General features: G+C 46.4%; 1 protein-coding gene across 5 annotated transcripts in view; it reads right to left on the reverse strand.

Annotated features, from left to right (window-relative positions):
• ddx11 (DEAD/H (Asp-Glu-Ala-Asp/His) box helicase 11) overlaps nt 1-13,071 on the reverse strand; it is a 231,371-nt gene that overhangs the window by 128,658 nt on the left and 89,642 nt on the right. For all 5 annotated transcript variants that reach the window (XM_072484222.1, XM_072484224.1, XM_072484223.1 and 2 more), the window contains exon 16: nt 745-874. In XM_072484222.1, the coding sequence (XP_072340323.1) occupies nt 745-874 (130 nt within the window). The remainder of the gene's footprint in view (nt 1-744; nt 875-13,071) is intronic.

The following is a 13,071-nucleotide window of genomic DNA, read 5'->3' on the forward strand; positions in this document are numbered from 1 at the left end:
TACCTCTCCTAGTTTTGTAGACCTCAATCAGGTCTCCCCTCAGCCTCCGTCTTTCCAACGAAAACAATCTGAGTTTATTCAACCTCTCCTCATAGCTAACACCCACCAGACCAGGCAACATCGTGGTAAACTTTCTTTGCACTCTCTCCAAAGCATCCACGTCCTTCTGGCAGTGTGGTAACCAGAACTGCCTGCAATATTGCAAATGTGGCCTAACTAAAGTTTTATACAGCTGTAACATGACCTGCCAACTCTTGTACTCAATGCCCCAGCAGGTGAAGGCAAGCATGCCGTATGCCTTCTTGACCACCTTTGTCCACCTGCATTGTTACTTTCATGGAACTATAGATTGTAAAAACTTTCTTTGTTATCGAACAGGCATTCTTTAGGCTTGATTTAACAATGATGCTACACAATCTTATCCTGGCTGAACCAGACAATATGGTCCACTTTCAACTAACCTCAGGTTCATTCACAAAAGCAGGCACTGAGTTTATGAATTGTAAATCAAATTGCATTCACGAACAGCCAACCAGTTCCTTTCAATGATTGTAGCTTATGAACTACCTACTCAAGTCTCCAGAGTACTTAAACTCCTAGTTCATGGTGTAGACTGGTGACTACTTCCCAGTTTCACCCAACACAGTTTGGAAAGATGTGGAACAGCCCTAGGAGCAAACTAGCTTCAAGGCTTAGACCTAAAGTACAGCTCACCGCGAGGAAAAACACCAAGCAGACACAGACCTTGTCCAGTCGGTTTCTCATTCAGCTTCTGAAGAAAATTCTCAAGAGCTGCTGTCTTGGATCCTTTCTGATTCTGTGTGTCATTTGGTTTTGAGGCTGCAACTTGATACTTCTCCACAAACCCAAAGAGCTGTGGAATGAAGGGAGCCAGTAAAATAACTGTGGTGTAAACAATGATACATGCAACAACAAAAATTATTACTGGAGATAAAGAAACAAGATTGGTATTTAAATGAACATCACAAATCCTCTCCCAACCATCTCAAAGCTTGCCACATACAGCGCCATTTAGCGCCGCACATGCAAAGGTTCAGAGAACGGGCAGTACTCCTGTTTGGTCACTAACATGTACTCTCACTTTAGCGGGAGCTGTACTGATTGGCCCCAAAATGGTTACCAGGAAGTTCAATTTACGTGGACAAAGGTGACAGCAATTTTTAATGCAGATATTGAGGTTCCCTCTACAGAATGCCAAACACATTCAGAACAAGTTAGATACACAGGCTGGCCAATTCATTGCACGATACCCGATTTGCTCATGATTTAAGGCAGGACCGTCAGATCTGGCAATTTTGTTTTCGAAACACACCTATTAAAAGTGGGCAAGTTTACGTGAATGGCAGTTCCCACTGTGATTCACAAACTGAGACCTGTGGACCTTTGGAGGTCAGGAGACTTTTTCAGGGGTTTTCAAAATAATCTCTCCAGCAGATTAGAGCGACGAACACAAGAAAAGTAAAAATGAGAAGCCATCTGCTTCAGCTAAATTAGCAATGGTTAGCATTAATCCTGAACAAGTAGCTGTCACGATGTCCAACCCAGGACAGGGGGGTGGTTTCATTCGGTAGTAAAATATCGCCTAGTCTGTCATATTCAAGTGATGTGGAGATGCCGGCATTGAAATGGGGTGGGCACAGTAAGAAGTCCAGGTTAAACACCAAGTTAAAGTCCAACAGGTTTGTTTTGAAACACTAGCTTTCGGAGCACAGCTCCTTCATTAGGCGAGTGAAGGTGAATCCTCAACCACATATTGACAAAAGTCAATGATGCAATACGATACTTTGAATGAGAGTCTTTGCAGGTAATTAAGTCCTTACAGGTCCAGACGGAGGTGTGAATTGTCTCCAGCCAGGACAGTTGGTAGGATTTCGCAAGCCCAGGCCAGATGGTGGGGGGTGAATGTAATGTGACATGAATCCAAGGTCTCGATTGAGGCCGTACTCATGTGTGCGGAAGTTGGCTATCAATTTCTGTTCGGCGATTCTGCGTTTCACACGTCCTGAAGGCCGCCTTGGCGAACGCTTACCCGAAGATCAGAGGCCGAATGCCCTTGACTGCTGAAGTGTTCCCCAATTGGAAGGGAACATTCCTGCCTGGCATTCAAGTGAGTATTCCATAATTGAACTGGAGCGAAGGAAACTGGTGTTTATGGGAATTATTTTTATAATCAATATACTAATCTGCTTTGAGTCCGTTAAACATCTAAAGGCAGCGCGTTAGCACAGTGGTTAGCACTATGGCTTCACAGCGTCAGGGTCACAGGTTCGATTCCCGGCATGGGTCACTGTCTGTGCGGAGCTCGCCCCATGTCTGCTTGGGTTTCCTCCGGGTGCTCCGGTTTCCTCCCACAAGTACCGAAAGACATGCTATTCGGTCATTTGGACATTCTGAATTCTCCGTCTGTGTACCCGAACAGGCGCCGGGATATGGCGACTGGGAGTTTTTCCACAGTAATTTCATTGCTGTGTTAATGTAAGCCTACTTGTGACAATCAAGATTATTATTATATTATCTGGTGCGACTGCTGTTGATTTAGCTCACAGTTCCTATTATTGGAATGTCATTTGTGAACGTGTGTCAATATACAAAGTTGTCACGCACCAGAATGTTAAGGAGACAACTGATCCTTAGCGCTGGCTTATATGGTCTGTCTCATCACTGTGTGCATCAATGAAAGATTCAGTATACACTCCTGTTTTCTTAAAAAGAATTAAAATAATATTTACATGTAAGCATTGCGCAGGTCAAGGAGTCACAGCCTGAGTGAGAGAGATACAGACCGAGTGAGAATTTGGTAATTTGGTGCAGTGAGGTAACCAGGAAAGGTAAGTGGTTAATCTAATTTTGCTGTTTTTCAGTTAAAAGTGCAGTGTAGATTAGTGTCTGATTGGCTGAAGCTGCCCCCACCCTAATTGCTGAGAGGCAGTTATCTGGCAGTCACCCGAGGCCTGTTAAGGGGCACAAAGGTACACATTGTTTTCTTCTCTTTGAAGTTTTAGTGTGAGTCATCCTAAAGTCTGTATAAAAGACAGACAGAAAGCACACATTAGTAAGCATTGCGCAGGTCAAGGAGTCACAGCCTGAGTGAGAGAGATACAGACCGAGTGAGAATTTGGTAATTTGGTGCAGTGAGGTAATTCGGTGAAGAGTGGGAAAAGGAGAGAGTTTTGTTCTCTCTTTTTCTTCGGGCCTAAGTTCGGGAGCCGTTCGGAGGAGGAGGAGCAGTCTCTGTGAGTATAAAAACCTAACGGTAACTTCCTGTTTTTCAGTTGGTTTTTTTTCTCCAAAAGTGATGTCAGAGGGAAGCTGTGATCTGATTGGTTGATTGCAAATCTGCCCCAAATTTAAAGAAAAAACACAGCTAAGCTCATAAACTTAAATTAAACTAATTAATTAATTAGTGATGGCTGGTCAGGTGATGTGCTTGAACTGCTTGATGTGGGAGCTGGCAGATCCCATTGCGAGCTGCAGCGACCACATCTGCAGTAAGTGTTGGCTGCTCGAAGAGCTCCGGCTCAGAGTTGATGAGCTGGAGTCTGAGCTTCAAACACTGAGGCACATCCGGGAGGGGGAGACTTACCTGGACACTGTGTTTCAGGAGGCAGTCACACCTGTCAGAGTAAGTAGTTTAAATCCTGCTAGTGGCCAGGGACAGCAGGGTGTGACTGCAAGTCAGGCAGGTAAAGGGAACCAGCAGTCAGGAACTCAGGAGCCTCAGCCCTTGACTCTGTCCAACAGGTATGAGGCACTTGCTCCCTGTGTGGATGGCGAACAGGGTTGCAGGAAGGATGAGTCAGCTGACCAAGGCACCATGGTTCAGCAGGCCATTCAAGGGGAGGGAGTAAATAGGCAAGTTGTAGTTGTAGGGGATTCTATTATCAGGGGGATAGATAGTATCCTTTGTGAGCAGGATAAAGAGTCCCGCATTGTTGCCTGCCCGGTGCTAGGGTGCGGGACATCTCTGACCGGCTTGAAAGGATACTGGAGAGGGAGGGGGAGGATCCAGTTGCTGTGGTCCATGTCGGTACCAACAACATAGGCAAGTCTAGGAAAGAGGACCTGTTTAGAGATTATAAAGAGCTAGGATTCAAATTAAAAAACAGGTCCTCAAGGGTCATAATCTCCGGATTACTGCCCGAGCCACGTGCAAATTGGCATCGGGAGGCAAGAATCAAGGAAGTTAACATGTGGCTGAAAGAGTGGTGTGGGAAAGAGGGGTTCCTTTTCATGGGACACTGGCATCAGTTTTGCGACAGGGGGTGTGGCAGATACCGTTGGGATGGTCTCCACCTGAACCGAGCTGGGACCAATGTTCTGGCGAAAAGAATAAATAGGGTGGTCAATAGGACTTTAAACTAAAGATTGGGGGCGGGGGGGGGGGAGGGAAAGTCAGGGAACCAAGAGGTGAAGTAATCAGTGGGAAGCGTAGCTGCTTAGGAATACAAAAAAGCACAAAAAGACAAAACTCAGGAGAGGTTACGATAGTCCCCATCCCACAAAATATGACAGTGTATGGAAAGGCTCAGTAAACCAAGGTCTACCACACTAAGAAAACAAAAAGGGATGGTTAGTAGAGAATTAAAGGTGCTATATTTAAATGCGCGCAGTGTACGGAACAAGGTAGATGAGCTTGTGGCCCAGATTGTGACTGGCAGGTATGATGTGGTAGGCATCACAGAGACATGGTTGCAGGGGGTTCAGGACTGGCATTTAAACATCCAGGGATTCACAACCTATTGAAAAGACAGAGAGGTGGGCAGAGGGGGCGGGGTTGCCTTGTTAATTAGGAATGAAATTAAATCAATAGCACTAAATGACATAGGGTCAGATGATATGGAGTCTGTGTGGGTAGAGTTGAGGAACCACAAAGGCAAAAAAACCATAATGGGCGTTATGTACAGGCCTCCTAACAGTGGCCAGGACCGGGGGCACAAAATGCACCACGAAATAGAAAGCGCATGTCAGAAAGGCAAGGTCACAGTGATCATGGGGGACTTCAATATGCAGGTGGACTGGGTAAATAATACTGCCAGTGGACCCAAGGAAAGGGAATTCATTGAATGTTTACAGGAGGGCTTTTTGGAACAGCTTGTGATGGAGCCCACGAGGGAACAGGCCATTCTGGACTTAGTGTTATGTAATGAGCCAGACTTGATTAAAGATCTTAAAGTAAGGGAGCACTTTGGAGGCAGTGATCATAATATGGTAGAATTCAATCTCCAATTTGAAAGAAAGAAGGTAGAATCAGATGAAAAGGTGTTACAGTTAAATAAAGGTAACTACAGGGGCATGAGGGAGGAACTGACGAAAATCGACTGGGAGCAGAGCCTAGTGGGAAAGGCAGTAGAACAGCAATGGCAGGAGTTTCTGGGAGTAATTGAGGACACAGTACAGAGGTTCATCCCAAAGAAAAGAAAGGTTATCAGAGGGGGGATTAGGCAGCCATGGCTGACAAAGGAAGTTAGGGAATGCATCAAAGCAAAAGAGAAAGCCTATAATGTGGCAAAGAGTAGTGGGAAGTCAGAAGATTGGGAAGGCTACAAAAACAAACAGAGGATACCAAAGAGAGAAATAAGGAAAGAGAGGATCAAATATGAAGGTAGGCTAGCCAGTAACATTAGGAATGATAGTAAAAGTTTATTGAAATACATTAAAAACAAACGGGAGGCAAAAGTTGACATTGGGCCGCTCCAAAATGACGCTGGTAATTTTGTGATGGGAGACAAGGAAATAGCTGAGGAACTAAATAAGTACTTTGCGTCAGTCTTCACAGTAGAAGACATGAGTAATATCCCAACAATTCTGGAGAGTCAGGGGGCAGAGTTGAATATGGTAGCCATCACAAAGGAGAAAGTGCTAGAGAAACTAAGAGGTCTAAAAATTGATAAATCTCCGGGCCCAGATGGACTACATCCTAGAGTTCTAAAGGAGATAGCTGAAGAAATAGTGGAGGCGTTAGTTATGATCTTTCAAAAGTCACTGGAGTCAGGGAAAGTCCCAGAGGATTGGAAAATCGCTGTTATAACCCCCCTGTTCAAGACGGGAACAAGGAAAAAGATGGAAAATTATAGGCCAATTAGCCTAACCTCGGTTGTTGGCAAGATTCTAGAATCCATCGTTAAGCATGAGATTTCTAAATTCTTGGAAGTGCAGGGTCAGATTAGGGCAAGTCAGCATGGATTTAGTAAGGGGAGGTTGTGCCTGACAAACCTGTTAGAGTTCTTTGAAGAGATAACAAATAGGTTAGACCAAGGAGAGCCAATGGATGTTATCTATCTTGACTTCCAAAAGGCCTTTGATAAGGTGTCTCACGGGAGACTGCTGAGTAAAATAAGGGCCCATGGTATTTGAGGCAAGGTACTAACATGGATTGACGATTGGCTGTCAGGCAGAAGGCAGAGAGTTGGGATAAAGGGTTCTTTTTCAGAATGGCAACCGGTGACGAGTGGTGTCCCGCAGGGTTCAGTGTTGGGGCCACAGCTGTTCTCTTTATATATTAACGATCTAGATGACGGGACTGGGGGAATTCTGGCTAAGTTTGCCGATGATACAAAGATAGGTGGAGGGGCAGGTAGTATGGAGGAGGTGGGGAGGCTGCAGAAAGATTTAGACAGTTTAGGAGAGTGGTCCAAGAAATGGCTGATGAAATTCAACGTGGGCAAGTGCGAGGTCTTGCACTTTGGAAAAAAGAATAGAGGCATGGACTATTTTCTAAACGGTGACAAAATTCATAATGCTGAAGTGCAAAGGGACTTGGGAGTCCTAGTCCAGGATTCTCTAAAGGTAAACTTGCAGGTTGAGTCCGTAATTAAGAAAGCAAATGCAATGTTGTCATTCATCTCAAGAGGCTTGGAATATAAAAGCAGGGATGTATTTCTGAAGCTTTATAAAGCATTAGTTAGGCCCCATTTAGAATACTGTGAGCAATTTTGGGCCCCACATACTGGCACTGGAGCGGGTCCAGCGGAGATTCACACGGATGATCCCAGGAATGGTAGGCCTAACATACGATGAACGTCTGAGGATCCTGGGATTATATTCATTGGAGTTTAGGAGGTTGAGGGGAGATCTAATAGAAACTTACAAGATAATGAATGGCTTAGCTAGGGTGGATGTAGGGAAGTTGTTTCCATTAGCAGGGGAGACTAGGACCCGGGGGCACAGCCTTAGAATAAAAGGGAGTCACTTTAGAACAGAGATGAGGAGAAATTTCTTCAGCCAGAGAGTGGTGGGTCTGTGGAATTCATTGCCACAGAGGGCGGTGGAGGCCAGGACGTTGAGTGTCTTTAAGACAGAAGTTGATAAATTCTTGATTTCTCGAGGAATTGAGGGCTATGGAGAGAGAGCGGGTAAATGGAGTTGAAATCAGCCATGATTGAATGGTGGAGTGGACTCGATGGGCCGAATGGCCTTACTTCCGCTCCTATGTCTTATGGTCTTAATAACTTTGAATATCATATGTTAATTGAGATGCGAAAAAGGAATTGTTCAACCAAAGTTTGTGAAACACTGGACTAGTGATCAGGCTCACATGAGCTTTAACACTGTACTAGTGATCAGGCTCATATGAGCTTTAACACTGTACTAGTGATCAGGCTCACATGGGCTTTAACACTGTACTAGTGATCAGGCTGAACAGGTTTTAACACTATACCAGTGATCAGGCTGACCTGGGTTTTCAATATACGAGTGATTCGGCTCACATGGGCTTTAACACTGTGCTAGTGATCAGGCTAAATGGGCTTTAACACTGTGCTAGCGATCAGGCTCACATGGGCTTGGTTATAACCTTCCCGGATTGTATTGGCTGGGGACAATTGGTTACCCCATGTTTCTTGGGAATATGAGCTCCCCCAATGGGCAGGGCATCACGAGTAGTTGCAGCTGTATAAATGGAACTGGCCAGTTTGGTACCAGCTAGAGAAGGAAGCGAGTAGTGAACTACTGCTACCGTGTACATATTGTTGTTCGACTCTGCAAACCCGTGCTGGATTCTTCGTGGCCCTCACAAAACTGCCGATGTGGTTTAAAATTGGACAGCTGGCTACACTGCTAAAGCCACCTCTTTGGACTTTTCAGAGGGGATAAGCCAGTTCCATCCATTGCTATCGGGTGAATCCAGCAGACTACAGATATTTTTTTGAGCATAAACCAGGGACCCATATTACGAAGACCGACCCTTTGTCAACCCCCACAACAGGTGAAGTGGTCACGACACTGAATTTTAGGGGCTCATTTCCTGTCACGGCATCGCGGATCCGTGAGTGGACTCGGACAGATCCGGTCCTATAAAAAGGTTTGGCATGTAGTCTTATGGGCAACACTGTTGCACAGTGGTCAGCACTGTTGCTTCACAGCACAAGGGACCCGGGTTCGATTTGCAGCTTGGGTCACTATCTGTGCGGAGTCTGCACGTTCTCTCAGTGTCTGCGTGGGTTTCCCCCGGGTGCTCCGGTTTTCTCTCACAGTCCAAAGATGTGGTTGGGTAGATTAGCCATGATAAATTGCCCTTAAGTGTCCAAAAAAGGTTGGGTGGGGTTACAGAATCACGGGGATAGGGTGGGGGCCTGGGAATAAGTGGGTGCTCTTTCTAAGGGCCGGTGCAGACTCAATGGGCTGAATGGCATCCTTCTGCACTGTAAATTCTATGAAATCTATGAAAAATCTGTGAACTCAAGATAGTGGGCAGCATAGACCACTCCCGGGCGAATTGCGGGCATTTTCCTCCAAGCTGCTAGACTTTAGCGTGGAAGATGATATTCTCTTGTGTGGGGTGAATGTGGCTGTCCCAGATAAAGGGCAGGAGCTGATATTAAAGGACCTCCACAACTGTCACCGAGGCATGGCCAAAATTAAAATGTTGGCGCGGATCTATGTCTGGTGGCTGGGCCTCGACGGCGACATCGAGAAGATGGCCCAACGCTGCTCCGTTTGCCAGGAGCATCAGAAGCTTCCGCCAGGTCACAGACAATGGCAGTTTCACGGTTCATGAAGATCAACGGTAAACGGCATATCCGCACCACTCCGTACCACCTGCCTTCCAATGGGTTGGCGGGGCGCGTAGTGCAGATGTTCAAACAGTCTTCTGGCTCCATGTGTGATATGGTACGAATTAAGTAATGGCATGATGGGAAAACTGGACAATGGGAAGACTGGTCAAAAGCTTTGATACAATACCAGAAAGACTGAAACTACTCATTCCAGCTCCCCAGGCCCAGGTAAAGAATGCTGCCCTAACCATTTTCAGACTAGTATGGCCGTAGGCCAACTCTGCATAACTTGAAGTCTGAAAAGATCAGCGAAGGACGAGCTATTCCAAAACACCGGACCTCGGCAACTCCTGATAAAACTAACTCGTCATAACCCAGGGCCGTAGGAATTTGAAACAAGATAAGTTCAGGAAGAAACAAGTCTATTCTGACCTTTCAATGTTCCCTCCGACGACTAAATAATGGTATGAGTGATATGACCAAACATGGTCTGGTCTTTGCTTCCGTTTGTATTTCCGATCAAACTCCTGACCATACTGTTGTCACAATCTTGATAAAGTTGATGTATAAATATTGAGCTAATTCTCCACGAAAAGCGCGGAACTTGTGAAAGACTGAGCAGTTTTGTTGACTGCCCTCTGACTTCAAGTTTCAGCCATTACTGCATGCAGTTGTTTTCGACAATAAAGCTTGTTATTCTGTCTCAACGAGTGTGTTGAATTTTTCTACCACAGAAGCGAAAACATTGACTTTGACACATGGACACTAGACTGGCTTGGTTTTGATTTTGTTATCGGACCACTCAAAATGCGCTGTCTGGTGTAGTTTCTGCGGAACTCCTAATGGACCGAAGACTTTGTACCTGCCTCAGCATGGTTTTTCTGGACATTGGCGAGAAGGTACCCCGAAATCAGGAACGGCAAGGGTATGGCCCTTCTCAACATTGGCCAGTCCGGCAGCTTGCGCCGAGACATGGTGCGGGATTCTCCGTTGGCTAATGCCAAAATCACGAATCATGATTGGGCGGAGAATAGATTCTGAAGCTAAAATCGCAGCGGCCGCCAATTTGACACCAAATCGCATTTCTCCATCACCTCGAAAGCGCCATCAATGCTGTCCGGAACGCACGTACAGTAAACACCATTTGAATGTAATTAGCAGGCCCAACCTGGCATTCTCCGGGGCCTCCGATGGGTCGAGTTCCCGACAGCATAGCTTACTTGTCCTTTTAAAAATCATGAAACCGCCGTCATGGCTGCTGAGGGAGAGAGAGAGAGGGTACGAAAAGTGTCCAACATATTCATAGTTTTCTGGCAGGTGTGCTGCTGGCTGGGGGGAATAGCAAGGGGTAGCCAGGAGGTGGTGTGTGGGGTCATGGTGGACGGGCACGGAGCACGATTGCCACAGCCGGCAAGGCAGCCATGTAGCACGCCATGATTACCCACTGTGAACTTAGGGCCACAAGTCGTATAGGTTTTCGGCCAGAGCCCTCCCCTAGGTGCCCTCTGGCCGCAGCCGACCCGCTGTATGGACCAACAACAAGGCTGGGATGGTATGTGAGGCGATTGTAATGTGTATATGTGGCTGCAGCTGGTCAGCCTCCCAAGTGTCAATCACGTGGCGCCTGTGTTAGCCCCTCCAGTTGCTGCATCGATCCAGGTTCGGTGCCAGTTTTGGTGTTGTGGACATACACAAATCCTGTTTTGGCGTCAACACTTAGTCACCGAAATGGAGAATCCTGCCCATGATGTTTGTTTGCAATTTTGCCGGCGGCATTAAGTGGGTCTCCGGCATTATCCTTCGACGAACAAGGCCAATCAATTACCAGTGGCAAGCCCAGGGCCGTGTTTAACACAAGCATTTGATCCAGATGGCCACCTCTTCCGCAGATTTCCCCATCCCCGGAAATCGCTTCTCCAGCTGCAGCAGCTACCGGATTCAGATACAGTGGATGCTTATAAGAACATAAGAACTAGGAGCAGGAGTAGGCCATCTGGCCCCTCGAGCCTGCTCCACCATTCAATGAGATCATGGCTGATCTTTGTGGACTCAGCTCGACTCTCCGGCCCGTACACCATTTCCCCGAATCCCTTTATTCTTTAGAAAGGTATCTATCTTTTTCTTAAAAACGTTTAAAGAAGGAGCCTCAACTGCTTCACTGGGCAAGGAATTCCAGAGATTCACAACCCTTTGGGTGAAGACGTTCCTCCTACACACCCTCCTAAATCTACTTCCCCTTATTTTGAGGCTATGCCCCCTAGATCTGCTTTCCCCGACCAGTGGAAACAACCTGCCCGCATCTATCCCATCAATTCCCTTCATAATTTTATATGTTTCAATAAGATCCCCCCGCATCCTTCTAAACTCCAATGAGTACAGTCCCAGTCTACTCAACCTCTCGTCATAATCTAATCCCCTCAACTCTGGGATAAACCTAGTGAATCTCCTCTGCACTCCCTCCAGTGCCAATATGTCCTTTCTCAGGTAAGGAGACCAAAACTGAACACAATACTCCAGATGCGGCCTCACCAACACCTTATACAGTTGCAGCATAACCTCCCTAGTCTTGAACTACATCCCTCTAGCAATGAAAGACAAAACTCGATTAGCCTTCTTAATCACCTGTTGCACCTGCACACCAACTTTTTGCGACTCGTGCACCAGCACACCCAGGTCCCTCTGCACAGCAGCATGTTTTAACATCTTATCGTTTAAATAATAATCCATTCTGCTGTTATTCCTCCCAAAATGGATAGTCTCACACTTGGCAACATTGAATTCGATCTGCCAGACCCTAGCCGATTCACCTAACCTATCCAAATCCTTCTGCAGACTTCCGGTATCCTCTGCACTTTTTGCTTTACCACTCATCTTAGTGTCGTCTGCAAACTTTGACACATTGCACTTGGTCAGCACGGTAGCATTGTGGATAGCACAATTGCTTCACAGCTCCAGGGTCCCAGGTTCGATTCCAGCTTGGGTCACTGTCTGTGCTGAGTCTGCACATCCTCCCCGTGTGTGCGTGGGTTTCCTCCGGGTGCTCCGGTTTCCTCCCACAGTCCAAAGATGTGCAGGTTAGGTGGATTGGCCATGATAAATTGCACTTAGTGTCCCAAATTGCCCATAGTGTTGGGTGGGGTTACTGGGTTATGGGGATAGGGTGGAGGCGTTGACCTTGGGTAGGGTGCTCTTTCCAAGAGCCGGTGCAGACTCGATGGGCCGAATGGCTTCCTTCTGCACTGTAAATTCTATGAGGGTCCCCAACTCCAAATCGTCTATGTAAATTGTGAACGACTGCGGGCCCAACACTGATCCTTGAGGGACCCCACTAGTTACAGGTTGCCAACCAGAGAAACACCCATTTATCCCCACTCTCTGCTTTCTGTTAGTTAACCAATCCTCTACCCATGCTACCACTTTACCCTCAATGTCATGCATCTTTAGTTTATGCAGCAACCTTTTGTGTGGCACCTTGTCAAAAGCTTTCTGGAAATCCAGATATACCACATCCATTGGCTCCCCGTTATCTACTGCACTGGTAACGGCCTCAAAATATTCTACCAAATTAGTCAGACACAACCTACCCTTTATGAACCCATGCTGCCTCTGCCCAATGGGACAATTTCCCTCCAGGTGCCCCGCTATTTCCTCCTTAATGATAGATTCCAGCATTTTCCCTACAACCGAAGTTTAGCTTACCGGCCTATAATTACCCACTTTCTGCCGACCTCCTTTTTTAAACAGTGGTGCCACGTTTGTTACTTTCCAATCCTCTGGGACCACCCCAGAGTCTAGTGAATTTTGATAAATTATCACTAGTGCGTTTACAATTTCCCTAGCCATCTCTTTTAACACTCTGGGATGCATCCCATCAGGGCCAGGAGACTTGTCTACCTTTAGCCCCATTAGCTTGCCCAATACTGCCTCCTTAGTGATTACAATCATCTCAAGGTCCTCACCGATCATATCTTTATTTCCATCAGTCACTGGCATGTTATTTGTGTCCTCACTGTGAAGACTGACCCAAAAAACCTGTTCAGCTCCTCAGCCATTTCCC

This window comes from Scyliorhinus torazame, chromosome 19 (assembly GCF_047496885.1).
Source record: "Scyliorhinus torazame isolate Kashiwa2021f chromosome 19, sScyTor2.1, whole genome shotgun sequence".
Lineage (NCBI taxonomy): Eukaryota > Metazoa > Chordata > Chondrichthyes > Carcharhiniformes > Scyliorhinidae > Scyliorhinus > Scyliorhinus torazame.